The sequence below is a fragment of the Pelobates fuscus genome, chromosome 3, assembly GCF_036172605.1.
Source record: "Pelobates fuscus isolate aPelFus1 chromosome 3, aPelFus1.pri, whole genome shotgun sequence".
Lineage (NCBI taxonomy): Eukaryota > Metazoa > Chordata > Amphibia > Anura > Pelobatidae > Pelobates > Pelobates fuscus.
In genome coordinates this window covers 152,304,124-152,323,011 of record NC_086319.1, presented here as the reverse complement: position 1 = coordinate 152,323,011, position 18,888 = coordinate 152,304,124, and the positions used below count along the sequence as shown (strand labels likewise).

Here is an 18,888-nt window from a genome sequence, read left to right as displayed (position 1 = left end):
ACGCAGCTCAGCTCCAGGAAACGCTAATTGCCTTATTTCAACAGATATTGCGGGACCAGGCCCCTGAAACACTCCGTGTAGAGAGGGCACACAGAGCACTGGGCCCTCTACGACAGGATGGCAACCCCAGAGATGTAATATGCTGCCTAACCTCTCAAGGAGTGAAAGAACAAATAATGGCCGCTGCACGAGAGCAGACCCCCATCAGATTCCGTGGGGTCGAAGTCTCACTCTTTCAGGACTTATCCGGCCTCACACTAGACGCTAGGAGGGCCCTGAGACCGGTGACAAGTACCCTCCGTGATAAACGCATATCGTACCGATGGGGCTTCCCATTCAGCCTCCAAGTGAAACACGGTAATACATGGCTCACGGCCCGCTGGCCGGAAGAAATCCCACGTATGCTACGGACTTTAGGCCTACCACCCGTTGGAGTAAGGAACTGGATACTGGAAGAAGCTGTGGCAACACGACGAGACCCTCTGGCACCGCTGCTCCCACAGGCACCTCTACCCGGCAACGATCCTCCACCACGTCGGCGAGGGGGCCCGGAGGGCCCGGAAGAGTAGGCCCCAAGGAGAGGTCGATTGGTCGGGGAGTTGGTGAGTCCTGAACACACCTGGGGACATATACACTCATAGACAATGGGGATCACAAGGCAACGGGGGGGGTACTGGACACTTGGGGAGGGAGAGGGACGAGGGTATCTAATGCCGCTGATAGCTCCCCCATCTCCGGAAGGGACACTGGGAACCAGGAGACTGGCGGGTTACTAACCTGAACTGTCATCACAGGGCACGGTAGACACAAGTTGGGTGGCCAACACATGCAACCCCTAGATGGGGGATTTGGGTGGGGGGACGAAGGGATAATATTGCCTGGGGCGGACACCTCTGCTGACCTACTACAACCCCGATAGTGAAACAGCAGCTTAATATGTTTTCTGGTATAGGCCCGAGCGGGGCCCCTATTGTCAATGTGATTGATGTGCCGCCACTCCGCTCATAAGGCATAGCATCGATACAGTTCAGGGGGAAGGGACTGCCCCAAGATGGCTCCTAGAGACATATGCCCCAGAAGGGTCCGAAAAAAGAAAAAAAGTGTATGCACTGTCAGAAATGTTATGTGATATTATGATGTACAAGAGAGTGGGGAGGGAATGTATACTGATCGTTGAGGACCTAATGCATGATATTTGTCAATACGACTTGCTGCCCTAGACCGGGAGACCCACACATGGGACGAATAACTGTTACCAGAAAGGGCCATAGAGCATGAGGGGGACCCGACGGGCCACAGTAGACACACATATGTATTTGGGGACGGGAGACTATGTAGTGAGAATCAGGGATCTATAGTCACTAGCTGAGAGACAATGTCCCGTACACCCAGGCCCCCTAGGACCCACCACAACTACGTGACGCAGAAGGCATGCGCCTCCCCTTACCCCAACGGAGTAGCCCAGGGACAAGATGCATACGTGCCTAGAATATTCCAGACGCGCCCGACCCCACCCGGTGAACTTACCTCCCCCCCCGAGATCGATAGATGCCCCCGGGAGTCTAGGGACCCAACCCCATGCCAACCGCTCACATTCACTCACCGCTAACATACAAAACAGCACCTCTCTGTTCGGAACCTTATGCCTCCCGTTAAGCCAAGCCACCGCTGGCCAGGGGGGTGTGCGATAGTTGGTTTATATTTCTACTTATTACTGTAACCCCGCAGACAGGGGAATTGTGAATAGCACTTGCTAATAGTTTTTGACCACGCTCTTTTTGGTATAGTGTCAATTGCCTGCAACTGTGCTCCAAGGGACCGGATCCCCATAGACAGGCGCCACTCAAAGGTTGACGGGGGGGGCGTGGGACGCACCTCTTGGGCGTCGCACGCGACACCCCCGCCACAGGTGCCGAATCATACAGGTCTGTTTTGGGCCTGACATACCTCCCCCCTCCTCCCCCCCCCTGCATCTATCCCTAACCCACTCCCCTTCCTAAGTAGGCTCGGGACCATGGGGTCGGGGTTTACGCCCGCCCCTCTGCACGTCTGGACGTGTAACGCCCGGGGCCTGAACGCTCCCGAGCGGAGATCCCATCTGCTGCGAACCCTGTGGGCCGACAGGGTGTCAGTCGCCTTTCTCCAGGAGACTCATTTCAAAGGCACGGAAAACCCAACGCTAAGAGACTCGCGATACCCGGTGGGTTTTTTCGCGAACCACCAGACAGCCAAGAAGGCAGGAGTAGCAATTCTGTTCGCAAACACGATACCATTTGACTGTGTAGACACCCTTGCCGACAACATGGGACGCTATCTATTCGTAAAAGGCACAATAGCTGGCTGCTCGTATACCTTCGCAAGCGTATATGCCCCGAACACCCGCCAAGGCAGGTTCGTCCGACAGACACTGACTAAGTTGGAGAGATTCAGAGAGGGATTCCTGGTGGTTGCAGGGGATCTGAATGTGGCTCTGGAACCGAGGAGCGACACCTCCAGAGGCGTTAGCTCCCTCACACGCCAAAGTCTGCAGACCATTCGAAGAGCCCTCGGGGGCTCCGGACTCGTGGATTGCTGGAGAGTGATGCACCCTGCAGACAAGGACTTTACCTATTTTTCCACGGTGCATCGCTCGTATAGCAGACTGGACTACATACTGGTATCCCAGGAGTTTCTGCCTAAGCTGATAACAGCAGAGATTATGCCAATGACCTGGTCCGATCACTCGCCTGTCTCGGCTACACTCGAGTCCCCACTATTTCGACCGAGGGACCGTCAATGGAGGTTGAACGAATCGATCCTCAATGACGCACCGGTAGTCGCGGAACTCCGAACGGCCCTAACAACCTTCTTTGGAGAAAATGAAACCCCAGAGACATCAGCCATGACGGTGTGGGAAACACACAAATGTGTCATCCGGGGACACCTCATCAAATTATGCACCCACAGACAAAAACAACAACGCCTGCGAGTGGCCGAGTTAACGGCACAGATAGCGACCCTGGAAGCCACACATAAGGCCTCCCAGACCGACGCGGACTACAAATCCCTCCTAGATGCGAGAAGGGCACTGAGGGACATTCTCCAACGCAAACTTCAGTACACGATACGCAAGTCCCAGCGCTTTTTCTACGAGTATTCGAACAAATGCGGCCGTTTACTTGCTAGAGTACTACAGAAGAGGCGCAGAATGTGCCAGATCACAAAAATTAAGAATAGAGACCAGACGACCACCCAAATACCGGATAAAATTCTGAGCGCCTTCCAAGGGTTCTACAATGACCTGTACAACCTACCGGGGGTTGACACCCCTGACGCCCGATGCCTCCAGGACACACGCATAGCGGAATACCTACAACGACATGTAGAGAGGACCCTCACCCGAGAAGAAACAGCCACACTGGAAACCCCCATCACAATAGAGGAACTCCAGGCAGCGCTGAAAGGCTCCAAGACGAATAAGGCACCGGGACCCGATGGCCTACCGGTGCGGTATTTTAAAGTGCTCGGAGACATACTCATGCCCAAGCTCCTGGCGGGTCTCAACTCCCTCTTGGAGGGGGGTACGCTCCCTAGGGATACCCTAGCGGCCACGATTACGGTAATCCCAAAGGAAGGCAAGGACCCGACCAACTGTGCCAGCTACAGGCCGATATCACTACTGAACGCTGACCTGAAACTATTCACGAAGGTCATAGCAACGCGCATAAGCTGGGTTCTGCCGGAGCTGATATGTCCAGACCAGGTTGGGTTTGTCCCAGGTCGAGAGGCCAGGGACAACACCATCCGAGCCTTGAATATCATACACGCCTCAAAACAGTCGTCACAGAAGGTCCTTCTCCTCTCAACAGACGCGGAGAAGGCCTTTGACCGGGTAGACTGGCACTATATGCTAGCGACACTACAGACAATGGGCTTCGGCCCTCACATCCTGGCGTGGGTCTCCGCCTTATACACGATACCATCTGCTAGGATCAGGGTGAACGGCGCACTCTCAGACCCAGTGCACATACGCAACGGAACGAGACAGGGATGCCCGCTGTCCCCCCTTCTGTTTGCCCTCTCCCTGGAACCCTTCCTGGGGGCGGTCAGACGGGATGGGGGCATACGGGGGTTTGCACTGCAAGGGCAGGAACACAAAGTGGCGGCATATGCTGATGATATGCTGTTCTTTATTAGCGAACCACTGGTCTCCCTGCCAAGTCTCCTGAGGGCCTTTGAGGAATATGGACAAATATCGAATCTAAAATTAAACACGGACAAATCGGAGGCTCTTCCCATAACAACGGGCGATACGATGACTACCCAACTTAAATCACAATATGCCTTCACATGGTGTCAGGAAAAGCTGTCATACCTTGGCATCTGGCTACCTGCAGACCTCTCACGGCTATTCACTCACAATTTCGCCCCTATACAGCAGAAACTGGGCTCGGATTTAGCCAGATGGGCTGGTTTATGCGTATCGTGGTTCGGGAGAATGAACGCGATTAAAATGAACCTCCTGCCCCGTCTGTTATATCTATTTCAGACTATACCCATCTCTATACCACGGACCTACTTCAGGACCTTGGACACGGCCATCTCCAAGTTTGTCTGGCTCTCCAAGGCACCAAGACTGAAAAGATCGCAACTGCGACTACCAAAAGCGCAGGGCGGAGTGGGACTCCCATCACTCCTGGACTATTATAGAGCCACACACATCCATAGAATTGTTGATTGGCACGCCACCCGCACACGGAAACAATGGATACACATGGAACGGCTCCAGATGGGAGGCTCACTGCCAGCAGCAATATGGCTGAGTGGCCCATTAACCTCGGTAAGAACCCGCAAGCACCCACTTATCGGTGCGACCTTGCGAGTATGGTACTCGATAAGGACTAAACTGGCGTGGACAACGACCCCGGGACCGCTGACACCGATCACACACAATCCGGACTTGGCAGGGGGACTATCTCCACGCGACGTAGAGGCTTTTGGGGACGCGGAATGGGCATACATGCAGCAGTGGTGCACGACCGACGCGCTAAAACAACTGCCGGACCTGATCACCGATAGGGCACCAACGGGGATTGAAAGATTCAGATACTTCCAAGTTAAATCGTTCTATCAGGCCCTCCCAGGGAAACGCCTTCTCCATAGACCCCTCACAGAGTTTGAGAAACTATGCACGAAGCGGCAACACCTATGCAGAGGGATCTCGACCATATATGCGATGCTGATATCCTCCACACAACATGCACCTTTGAAACACATCGTTCGCTGGGAGGAAACCACAGGGGTAACATTGACGACCCCCCAGTGGACGAACATTCACATCTTGACTCATCAAAGCTCTATTAGCTCCAAACAACAGGAACTCAACTATAAACTATTAACCAACTGGTATAGAACCCCAGCGAGAATACAACGGATGATCCCGGACTCATCGCCGACCTGTTGGCGATGCAACAAGGAAGTAGGCACAGCTCTCCACATATGGTGGACGTGCCAAAAGATAACCCCGTACTGGCAACAGGTACACACCCAGATCGAACATATCACGGGCACAGTTATCCCCCTGCAACCACTTCAGATGCTGCTTCACCATACACCGCTACCCATCTTGATATATAAAAAGACTCTAACCAAACACCTCCTGAACGCTGCCAAGACGCTTATCCCGACACGATGGCGCACCACACAGATTCCCACCCTGCAACACTGGATGGATAGGGTTGAAGAAATACATGCAATGGAACAGCTAACCGCCGCTCTCAATGGCACCACAGAAAGATACATGCATGTTTGGATGCCCTGGATAACGTATATATCAAATAGACCACAATAAACATCAACACGGACTCCCGGAGTGAGATCGGAGCAGGGAACGTGACAGGGGGTCAAACCTTGGGGGGCCTTTTCGGGCCCCGGAGGGGTGCCCGGCTGGATGGTCCGGAGGAATGCGGGGGGCCCCGACCTAGTCGGCGAACGAGCCTTCCCCTCCCTCCCCTTCCCCCTCTCTGCCACACCACCACCCTCCCACCCTGACCACCTCGACCCCTCCCTTCTCCTTTCCCCCTGAACACACCGCTCCCTCGAGCAAAGTACAGGCTTAAGGCATACTAAGTCGAGGCTGTCGCCTCTTACATGTCACCTCGCAAAAGTTGGGGCTGGGCCGCACTTAGGCCCTACAGATCAGCTCCGAACCATGGACAAACACCATGATCCGGGGAGAACAATTAATAGAGGACAACAGGGACTAAAGGGCTATCTGTACGAGGGACACGAGGGCCATTGGCACTGGCAGTGAGGCATAAGGAATCCTAGACCCTTACAAGTCACAGACTGTCTGCTGACCACCACCGACTACCCAAGCCGCCAAGACTGACGCATCCCACAGGCGACTAACAAGCTCAGACCCTACGGTCCACACCACTGGCAACGAAGGGGGGAAGGTTGACTGAGAACCCAAACGGAACACATGTTCCAATGCTGCTGACTAATGCTTGCTACCCAAAGGTGCACTTAGCAAACACAATGAGGTCACACCAATTACGGACTGACTACTACCCCCCCCTCAGTAGAGGAAATAAATAAAGAAGGAGGACAGAAGGGTGTAATTCAGGGATGACGGATGGGAAGACTGATGAATAGGTAACTTGGAGAAACACCTACACTGCTGTCCGTAGTCCCAGGCTGACACTCCCACCCGACACCTCTGCTAACTCACTTGGTTATGCTGCCTTGATTGGGACATATACTAACCATGTAAATGTAAGGACGATGTAATGGCGACTGGGGTCTCCCCCCACAATTGTATTATATGTTGGAATAGGCCCTACCGGGAAACGAGGGTGTATCCTAAACTATGTTCTCGATGTTTGTGTAAATCGTATCCCTTGAACCTTACTTTATGTCTTGTTTGTTTCTGAAAAACTTAAAATAAAGATTGACTAAAAAAAAAAATAATAATAGTATGTAACTTGTCAGTTTGCCTTTGAAACTGAATACATTTGGTCCTGTGGTAGAGCTGTTAAAGGGGTGTCATTGAATATGCATCTTTGCTCACGTATGGTGGCATGGCTCCATATATATATATATATAATCATGAACATTATTATTTTTATTTTTTTTAAGAGAAAGTAAAAAGTAGTGGGAAAGGAACAAGTTCATAAGAAGGGGGAAGTAGGTAAGAAGGGATCTCGTCTCCAGCCGGGACGGCAAAGCCCACCAGCCCAACGAATCTCCAGTCCTCAGCCGTAAAAGGCATATTTTGAATGTTAGCGTGGGATAATAAGCATTTTTTCAGTCTTTTTGACACACACATTGAGTTTGTAATGCATATCAAACCTTAATTGTGCTATGGCTGCATAATACTTCATATGTTGCTAAGCTATGTCATCTGAGTAGGAAATAAGCATTTTTTTTGCCTTTTTGACACACACACCGTAAGTTTGTACTGTATATTTTGCAAACCTTATGTGTGGTACGACTCTATAATACTTCATTTGTTGCTCAGCTATGTCATCTGAGTACAGTAATACACCCATATGCAGGGCCAGTGCAAGGATTTTTGCCGCCCTATGCAAAAAAAAAAAAAAAATGTTGCTAACCCATTCGCTCCACATTGGTCAAATAGGTTTAATCCCACAAGATAAAACATTGCCTTACCTTGAAGGGTTAAACAAGATTCTAGTAGCTGTCACACTGACAGCCACTAGAGAAACCTCTGCTACAATTCCATGGAACTATGAGAAGCATTGGAAGTGCAAAGCGCTTGCCACTAATGCTCTTGTATGAGGAACATTGGACTGGACCAGCGTTGCCCCATTAGTAACATTAATCGAGGTAAGGAGGGAAGCAGTGCAGAGGGAGTCTTGGTGCTTGATAAATGTAAGTAACCCAACACTTTTCTTTTTAATAATATTTATGGTGGGGAAGGGGTGGAGGACTTGAATTTATGTAGGGACAGATACACTATAGTATATAGTGTACTATATTTATAGTATAGTATAGTATATTTGACAAATAGTTAACTAATTAAATAAATTTAACCCCTAAGGGTTGAAAAAAGATAAAAGTTGACCCTCAGGGGATAAAAAAAATAAAAAAAATAAAAAGATTATGGTGAAATATGATCAAAGGGCAGGGAAGGGGATACATTTTATTGGAAATGGGTGAGGAGGCTGGGGATTTTCTAACAAACATTTTATTTATTTTTTTACACATAGAAGCAGATCGGCTTCACAGCTTACACCAAGGTGTAGGAAGGCAGATCAGGTTTCACTGCAGCACATGTGATCGCGCTGACTGCCGGTCAGCGCGATCACATGGGCTGGGACATTGAGACTGCCTGCAGCAGTGTGCCTCAGACACAGAGGCACACTGCAGAAGCATTAATCCCACGACTACCGCAATCATGGCAATTTTGTGTTAATTTTAGTAAGGGACGGAACTTTTCCATCCTGCATCCTTAAGGGGAGGACTGCAACGATGGAAAGGGTTAATATAGTTGTTCTGGTGAGTATATTCAGTCCCTGCAGGTGTATTAATGTAAGCACTGCCTTTTTAGAGAAGACACACCACCTGGTCACCCAGGACTAGCACATGACCCCCCAACCACCACCTCCCTTAACCCCTTAACCCCTTAAGGACCAAACTTCTGGAATAAAAGGGAATCATGACATGGCACATGACATGTGTGACATGTCATGATTCCCTTTTATTCCAGAAGCTTGGTCCTTAAGGGGTTAAAGGAAACTATAAATCACAGTCTAGCGCCCATTACAGTGGTATTCAAAAGCATCAGGAACCCGCCGAAAGGCTTCAGAGGTATGGAACTCTGCCATGGAACCAGCTGCGGTCTGCTGAAACCTTTGTGACCGCTTTTGGTCTCAGGACTAGCTAGAGACACAGCATGTTACAATGCTGCCGCCCATCCCATGTATTCCTTATTAGAGGTTAATAAGCATGTAGGGGTGTATATAAAAAAAATACCCCTTTCTGTCTCATTAGAGATATATTTGCAAGACGTTTAAGGAAGCAAGGTGAAATATTAGTGTAGTGTAGGTTTGCCTTGACTTGGCAGGTGGGCTAAAGTCTCTCATCGCCATTGGAGAAACTAAATAATCTCCAGTTGTTTAAATATGCATGGGGATTTGGGAAGAGCGCAGGTAACTTTTTTCTTTGGTTTTTACTATATGTATTGAGGTTGATGTTTCCTATGGTTCTTGCTCCCGCCCAGGAGTGATGGGAGTTTGAGTGCAGGACTTGTTTTTTTGTATTTGTATTCACTTTTGTATACACAGCTATTTTACAATGCTGCCGCCCATCCCATGTGTTCCTTATTAGGGGTTAATAAGCATTTCCATTTGTTTAAATATGCATAGGAATTTGGGAAGCGTGCAGGTAAATTTTTTTCTCTAGCTAGAGAGATGCTTCTTGGAGGGGAGACAGAGGAGGTGGTGAGGCATCCAACGACACCCTGGACTTGAGGGAGCGCCATGTATCCATTAAAGTGCTGTGGTTTTCTGGAAATTGACAGGGAAATTGCACCCAGCGGCATGGAACTACGGAAACTCCCTAGCCGACAGTGCTGGCTAAGGAGTTTACGAATGCAATGACAGTCATCAATCTGTTTTGACACCAGCATGTTGGCAACAAAGCTTGCATGTCAGCATCACTGCTGTTCTGCTTGGGGATGCCTCTGCAAGCAGGGCAAATGTCAAAAGACTGAAGGAGGAGCAAAAAAATGGACTGGAGGTGGGTAACACCCACAAAGCTCTGAAGATGAAACGCAAGTGAGATAAGTATAACTCCATATTTTATATATAATACATACATCTTTGTGATATATGATATATTCAATGTATATCGGGGCAATCTAAGATAAGTTTTTTTTTCATTACAGTGCATGGCACGGTCTGCCAGGCGCAATACCAATTAAATTTTTCAAGCACAACTTTGAGGTGTGTCTGTGTTTTTTTATTGTGAGGAAAAGCAAGGATAATGGCAGATAATAGCTGTGATGACCACGATGGCCAAATTATTATTATGATCATTAGCATATATATAGCGCCAACATTTTCTGCAATGCTTTACAATTATAAAAACAATAAAGTAACATATGATTTATAACAGAGACAATAAGTGAAGAAAGCCCTGCTAAAACAAGCTTACAATCTGTATCATTTTTCTCTACACAGAACATTAATGAATCCCAAACTACTGATCTGAAAGTAATATGTAATATAAAAGTAATAATAAATAATACAGTAATAATAATGTAAAATCTTTGCCACAAAACATCGGGTCACTGGTGGATTGCATGCCCCACACAAAAAGTTCTAGATGAAAAAAATGAGAATCTCAACAATAATGCTTTGTCAATTGTCTCATCTTACCTGTTGGATGTACCCAGTCTCCAGCATTAACAGATGTAAGACAACAATCAGGGCATCGTTAGCGTTAGTGCATTCTGCCACATGGTAGAGTTTCTCCAGGGAGTGTGGTATCTTCCCATCTACAGCCTCACTGCATAGCATTGGCTCCCAAGGAGAGCTGGTCCCTTCTTCCATCACAAACTGCTCACCGGGAAAATCTTCCTGTTCTGAACCTGGAGTCCTTGCCATAGCCTATAGCGTATAAGATATGGTGAACATAATGTAGGATTGGGGAGAAACTCTCATATAAAGTTTTCATTATAAATGTTAATATTTCTTTTTGTCATAAAAAATATTATTTACACTGCTGAACACACTAATAAGTAGTATATAAGATAAAATTGTAGTTAAATGATTGGTTCCAAATAAATATTGGCGCTTTAAAAACCTGACATGTCATAAACCTCTGTTTCTCCCTGTGCAATTCATGGGGGAAAAACTATTTGAAGTGGAGGTTTCCCACGTCAATATTTAAGTTTGAGATTAAATTACACAGTGGTTTATTGCAATTTGTAACTAACTAGTCTAAGTGAATTTGTATATGCTCTGAAGTAAGGCTGTCTCACAAGAACATACTTTAAATGTACCATGGACCCCTGTGGTCATGTTATCATCTTGGGACTTCTGCCTCTTGTAGGTGGTGTTGCTGGAGGAGGCACAACTCTCAGGGACGATGACAGAACCCGGCTGATCCTGAAGATGTAACAAGGCATCGACCGGGTGTAGAGAATCTGGCAACAGCACAATGATCAGATCACCAGAGATGATACCATAGGATTTCAGAGTATTCTGATCGTCTGTGAGGGCATCACTACCATTTAGCGTTATAGTAAACATAACTTCATTGCTGTAAGAGAGCAGAAGGTGGCAGTCAAATAACCTCTACACAAATTAATTAATTAATAAGAGTTAAAGCTTTAACAAACAACTCGTTCAGCTTGGCAAACTGTGTTTATAGGAAGAACTCCCAAGTATGTAGGTTTGCGGAGCACCATAGGAAATATAATTTGCAAACATATTTATTATTATTATTATTATTATTGGCATTATATAGCACCAAATTATCACAGCGCTTTACAATATTATAAAAGTTGGACATTTTACAACAAATGAAACAAGCTAATCGGGGAGGCCATAATCTTAAAGGACCACTCTAGTGCCAGGAAAACATACTCGTTTTCCTGGCACTAGAGAGTGCCCTGATGGTGCCCCCACCCTCAGGGACCCCCTCCCGCCCGGCTCTGGAAAGGGTAAAGTGTTTAAAACTTACCTTTTTCCAGCGGTGGGCGGAGAGCTCTCCTCCTCCGATCCTCCTCTTCTCCTCCCCGTCGGCTGAATGCGCACGCGCGGCAAGAGCTGCGCGCGCATTCAGCCGGTCACATAGGAAAGCATTCATAATGCTTTCCTATGGACGCTTGCGTGCTCTCACTGGGATTTTCACAGTGAGAATCACGCAAGCGCCTCTAGCGGCTGTCAATGAGACAGCCACTAGAGGAAATAGGGGAAGGCTTAACCCATTCACAAACATAGCAGTTTCTCTGAAACTGCTATGTTTATGAAAAAATGGGTTAACCCTAGAAGGACCTGGCACCCAGACCACTTCATTAAGTTGAAGTGGTCTGGGTGCCTAGAGTGGTCCTTTAAGTGGAAATAGGCCATCACTGCTCTAAGGAAACAAATGCAATTTACAGAGGTGTGTCAATAGAAAAAAACATTAGTAAACTAATCAAGTTAATGTGGAACAAAATATATGCAAAACACTATAATTCTGCATATTATATTAATATACACTACTTTGACTAGATACACAAAGTCAAGTAGAGAAAATCATACAAACCGACTAATGATCCTTTCTGATTATGATTTAGCTGCCAATGCCGCGACCCTCCCAAAGACTTCCTTATGTATGTTTGTAAACGGCTCAGGCACTGACAGGACTGAGTGATCTTAACCCCGTAAGGACACAGCTTCTTGTCTTACCCTTAAGGACACAAGCCATTTTTGCGGGAGTTTAGAAGCTCACCCATTTGGTGCGGGAGAACCTCACGGCGGCCCAGAGGCGCCAGTGCACATGGTATGATCGGGGTGCCAGGATCCATAACTTTCAAGTCGGACAGAAGGTTTTGATTCTGAAACTGGTCCGACATGATAGGCTACAGGCTGCCTGGCAGGGCCCATACCGGGTGGTGGAACAGAAATGTGACACTACCTATGTGATCAGCCCGTGTTCGGTAACTGGAGTCCAATGCCTGTTGCATGTCAATATGCCATATGTGCTCCAGTCTCAGAAGATTTTGATAATCTTCCCCTGCCCAACATCCTGGAGGAGGGGGCTCAGGCAGGGTGCATAGACGAGGTCCACTTAGAGGACCAGCTAACCAAATGAGAACGCTGACGGGCACAGAAAATGAGGTCGCAAGGAAGGAGACGTTCTTTAACCTGCCCAGGTATACCCCACTAGTCACCCAACGGGTAGAGACTCCCAACCAACAGCCCCTGCGGCAACACCCCTACAGGGTACCAGAGGCTGTGCCTGGGAACATGCTGCAGGAGATCCAAGAGATGCTTCGGCTAGGGGTCATCGAACCGTCCCAGTGTCCTTTGGCCTCCCCAGTCGCGCTGGTCCCGAACCGAGATGGGACTACCAGGTTCTGTGTGGACTACAGGAGGCTCAACGACAAGACGGTTTCAGATTCGTACCCCATGCCCCACATAGGCGGCTGCTAGATAGGATGGCTAGGGGCCGGTACCTCACCACTATAGACTTGTGCAAGGGTTACTGGCAGATTCCCCTGGCAGCCGATGCTGTCCCTATGTCGGCATTCGTCACCCCATTTGGCTTGTACTAATTTAAGGTGATGCCATTTGGGTTGAAGAATGCCCAAGCCACTTTCCAGAGGATGGTGGACCGGCTGCTGGATGGCCTCCAGGAGTATGCCTGCGCATACCTGGATGACATCACCATATACAGAGACACTTAGAAGAGCACCTAGTACACATGGGAGCTGTACTAGACAGGATTAGGAAGGGAGGGTTGACCCGAAAACCCACCCAATGCCACCCAGGGATGGCAGAGGTGCAGTACCTGGGAAACCGGGTAGGGAGTGGGTCCCAGAAGCCCGAGCCAGCCAAGATAGAGGCAGTAGCTAACTGGCCCCGTCCCCACACTAAGGTCCAGGTGCTGGCATTCCTAGGTACCGCCGGTTATTACAGGGAGTGTGTCCCCAACTACAGCGCCCTAGCAAAGCCCCTCACCGACTTGACCCGAAAGACCTTGCCCCGAAAGGTAAACTGGGCCCCCAGAGTATGAGCAGGCATTCCAAGCCGTCAAGAACAACTTGGTGAATGCCCCTGTCCTGGCTACTCCTAATCCCAGAAAACGTTTTCTCGTTCACACAGATGCCTCCATGTTTGGGTTAGGAGTGGTACGCAGCCAGGTCGGCAACAGACAGCCCTGGAGAAGTGATCTGTGAGCACTCCCGCGGACATCCACAAGCTGATCTGACTGTGTATGCAGGCTTGAGGCTAAGGGGGAGCTGTGTGGCGGGACTGCTGCCTGTTCGTGATTTGCTGTATTATATTCTGTTTGTTTCCCCTAAGGGAAGTCTTGGCGTGTGCCTCTCCTGGGTTGTAGCCTGTTCGCTAGACAAACGCCATCCAGGGGGAGCATTCATGGATTGCTTCCCACCTCGTTCCGTTGCCGAACGAGGACCTCCCCTTGCGGTTTTATACTTATGTTGCAAGTTACCAACGTTCTAATTGATTGGTGTGAACACTCCAAGGGAAGTAATTAATGAGTGCTTCCCGAGGTTGCCGCCGTTTATATAGATGAGCGGCGGCCGGGGGGAACATTTGTGTCCCGAATGGAGATGCTTTCCTTGCCTGGTTTCACCCAGGGACCCCACAAGCGGAGGCTGTTCATGGCGGTTACCATTTTGGGGGTCCCTGAGATTGGTAGGGACACTCTTTGGGACAATGGCGGTTTGTCAGGCTTTCTGTAGCTGGGAGTCAAAGAGGCGGCAACCTTTCCCGCTACAGAGGCTCATGGGATGAAGACCTTGACACCGAAAGGTGGGAAGCCCTGAGGATGGGTGGCGGGAACAGGGGACAAAGGGACTGGAGTTCTGTTTCTGTCAGGAAACCACTCGGAGGGGAAGGACCCTGGGAGGGGAAACTGAGTGGCAGGAACAGGGGACATAGGAACTGGGGTTCCGGATCCATTATATGACCCCTGGGAAGGGGAGGACCCTGGGAGGGGACTTTGTCTTGATGTGTGATCCACCCCTTGCATGGGGGAAAGTATAAAGCAGAGTGTGGCCAATAAAGTTGTTGTTGTACCCCCAGGACTGTGTGTCGTCCGGTTACTGGTTGGGAAATGGGTCTCTCTGTATTATAACAGATTCCCTCCCAGGGAAAGACGTGGCTGAGCAGGGACAACCAGTCGAGTTGCCAGGAGGCACGCTACATACACATATAACAAGGTTTTTGTAATGTCTATTTCATAAAGCTGGTGTGTGCTATTCCTGCACAGAACCCCATATTGTGTTCAACTACATCTGCTGAGTATAACGATACCCCCATTGTATGCCTTTGGCACTATTCTGTGAAGATACAATGCCATATAAGAGACAAGGCTATTTCAGTTTCTATAGTTAGAGTTTTCATAGATGGATTTGATGGGCTTATGTCTCATTTTGGGGTATTATAGCAGTTTAACTGTTCAAATAACCCCACAAAGGACTTTAGGGGTATCTTATATGGTGTATATTGTGCCTTAACTTGTCACCATGTTTTCACCAATTTATGTCAATGTATGTGGTGAGGGGGGGAAATTGCATTTTTACATACATGTTGCATTTTTGCTGAGTATTTCTTCCACTTGAAGCGTGCCACTGTCATAAAATCCCCAAATTATGCTCAGTTACATCTTCTGAGTAAAACAATATGCCCAGTGTATGACCTAGACCAGTGATGGCTGTGACCTTCACACCATAAATTGTTTCTGGACTACATTTCCCATGATGCTCAGCTAGCTTTTAGACTAACAGTAGATAGTTGGATGGGGAGTCAGGGTAAAGTTTGGTCTGCTTTAGAATTGGGGTTACAGTTGCATGTTTGAAGGGTGATGGAAATATGCCAGAGGAGAGAGAGAGAGATTCAGAATTTTAGTGAGAGGTGGAGAAAGAGAAGAAGACAGAGTATGGACGAGATGCGAGGGAATTGGATCTAGGGAGCAGGTGGTGGGGCGGGAGGACTGGAGCAGAGCAGAAACCTCTTCCACTGTAGCGGATGTGAATGAACATAGAATAGCAGAGGGAGTGAGGTTAAGGGAAGTATTGTAAGGGGAAGAAGAAAGATGAGAGATCTCTTCCCTGATTGTAGATATCTTGTCAGTGAAGTGAGTTGCAAAGTCTGAGGGGGTCAAGTTAGTAGGTGTCGGAGGAACAATAGGGCGAAGAACAGAGTTAAATATGTGAAATAGTTGCTTGGGTTCGCGGCAGAGTGTGGTTATAAGGGTATTGAAGTAATTTACTTTTGCAGAGGAAAGAGCCAAGCTGTATGAGCGCAGCTTAAATTTATAGTGGAGAAAGTCAGACGCACAATGAGACTTTCTCCAACAGCGTTCAGCAGTTCTGGAGGTATCAAGTCAGCTTGGTTTGCCAAGGTTGTTGTTGGGGGCACCTGCTGCGTTTAAATGTAGGAGGTGCCATGATGTCTAGTTGAGAGGAGAGGGTGGAATTGTTGAAGGAGGTTGCGGAGCTAGGACAAGTGAGTTTTGAGATAGGTAAAAGGAGAGTTTGGAGATTAGTGGAGAAATGCTCTAGGTCAAGACATTGGAGGTTTCTGTGAGATTGATGTTCAGACGGTGGTGTCATTTGGATCTTAGGTGTAATAAAAACACAGTATAGAGAGCACACAATAAAAAGTAGCATAGTGGAATTTCTGGAACAGTGCCCCACACTCAAATATCCACAAGAAAATAAATTTAAAAAGCTGCTAGATACATTAAAAACCTTCCCGGGCTTCTTCACAGCTCATAATATCCCCAACATCTCCTTATACATTTCATCTCACGAGGCACTTACTACTGCTTCATATAATAAGGGGCTATCGCTTCTGGGCTCTACTGTTTTTAATTAGTCTGGGCCAGTGGGAGCTTTATACGAATGTTTTATGTTGCGTTCTCACATATAGAGTAAGGGTTTATATACATGTATATATATTGTATTGGTATTTTTGGTTGTTTAAGATAAGCTAAACCTCCTGCAGCATCCCTGATGGGGCTAGACTCTCCCTGCACTCCCTATGTTGACCTACAATGCTCTTAATTGTAGCGATAATGGGGGATGCAATACACTGCTCGGTGTACTTTGAGCCTATTTTCTTGCCCAATGTCGTTTATGGCAGCTAGGTGGATGGGACAATTGCCCTAACTTTTTATTAAGGATGAATACAACAGTTACAATTAACCAGTCCACAATACCTGCCCTTTGCAAAACTGCATTTAATTATACTTATTAAGCTCTAAATATTAGACCCTCCCACCTGCCCTAATTCACTATTTAGGCCGTTACGTGGAATTGAACCATGCATTTACGATGGAAAGACGAAAATTGATTTGGTCGTCTGATCGCTCCATTTAGCCATATACCACAAGAGGGAACTGCAGTACACTGTTACATGAGGCGTTTACAGCACAGCCCAAATCCATATGTATGAATGTCTAGTTAAAGCTTTAAACGTTTCATTTTTAGAAGCTGTCTTTAATATATAACTGCTGGCGAATTTATTTTGCAATTATAACAATTCGAGTTACCACTTTATATCCGCTTACACTTAACTTTGTTCTGCATCTTTATTAATTGTGCGATGTCTTTTTCAAGAGTCACTTACAAAAAAAAATTGTGCATTGTATTTCTATGTTATGCCACACAGCAATGTTGTTTACTGCTATATAGCGGGTGCCTGCCGTTGGGGCATGGCACACGCATGTGTAAATGTTAACCTTCTATATGCACTCAAAAATAAAGAATTTATATTAAAAAAAAAAAAAAAAAAAAAAACCTTCCCAAGTTTTAAAACATCTAATCAGACACAAAATAAAAAAAACTGTATCAGCGCTTAGTGAATATACCCCTGTATTTTAAACACAGGGTCCAGCACAAAAATGTCTTATTTGACAAAGAGTTCCAATTTCAGTCTTAATTGAGGGTTCTTCCAAAAGTCCACAGGGATTAGTTGTTGCAACAGTAGCATATATGTAAAATCTGTGTCTTTATACGTATCCAAACTTTAAAATAGAGAAGATACTGACATAGCGTAATATTGTTACAACTTTATTTCCCATGTGCCCACCCCCCCTTAAGAGAAACAATAAAATATTGTGAAGATGACCTTGAAAAAGTTCGGTCAAACGAGCGAAACACGTAGATCGTGTTCTTTTGGCGGGACTTTTGAATTTGCAACGATTACAGCAGTGTCTGGAAGCCGGCGTTCTTGGGAAGGACCGATCTAAGCGCACAGGATCGGTTCAGGAAAATCTGTATCCACGAGCAGTAATCATCAACTCTTCCATTGACACTCTGTTTGAATCTTGCTTTTACTGTGAATCTTAGAGATAAGCTTCACAATATTGTATTGTAAGAGTTTCTCTTAAGGGGGGGTGTAAGAGAAACACAGTTTGTTTTTATTTTGGGTCTTAGGTATGCCGATGTCAAAAGTCAGCAGATAGTGGTCAGATAGAGGAAAAGGAATATTGGAAAGATTAGAGGCGGTACAGAGATTGGTGAAGGCGAGATCATATTCCAACTATTTTAAAAGACATATTTTGAACCTTAGCGTGGGATCATTTTTCCACTAGCTTGTACCAAATGTAGTGGTAATAATGATTTTTTCAGCCTTTTTGACACACAGTGAGTTTGCACAGTGTATTTTGCAAACCTTGTGTGTGCTACAGCTGTATAATACTTCATATGTTGCTGAGCTATGTCGTCCGAGTACAACAATACCCCGTATGTACTTTTGCCAGGTATATGTGGGCATATTTTGAACCTTAGCGTGGGATCATTTTTTTGCTAGTTTGTTCCAGGTGTAGTGGTAATGAGCATTTTATAATGTATTTTTTTACTCTATTAAACTTTTTACAACTTGTTTTTAAACTTTTTCTTAAACTTTCTTAAAACTTTTTTTACACTTTTAAGATTTTTATAAACTTTTTTACCATTTTTGTCAGGCATAACAGAATATACTGGCGCTATATATATACACCAGTAATAATAATAATAACAACAACAACAACTAGTGGTAAGCAGCACTAACAGTAAATTCCCCAATCGCCCATAACTCCCATCCACCATAGCTAGCACAATATATAATTTTAAAATATTTACAGTAATTAAATAAATTGATCCCCTGAGGGTTAAAAAGTAAATAGAAGTTACCCTCAGGGGTTATAAAAAAACAT

General features: G+C 46.7%; 1 protein-coding gene across 2 annotated transcripts in view; it reads right to left on the bottom strand.

Moving 5' to 3' along the window:
• Positions 1–18,888, bottom strand: part of FBXO7 (F-box protein 7) — a 75,909-nt gene that overhangs the window by 32,672 nt on the left and 24,349 nt on the right. For both annotated transcript variants that reach the window (XM_063447542.1, XM_063447543.1), the window contains exons 3-4: positions 11,001–11,271; positions 10,386–10,616 (exon numbers count right to left, since the gene is read on the bottom strand). In XM_063447542.1, the coding sequence (XP_063303612.1) occupies positions 10,386–10,616; positions 11,001–11,271 (502 nt within the window). The remainder of the gene's footprint in view (positions 1–10,385; positions 10,617–11,000; positions 11,272–18,888) is intronic.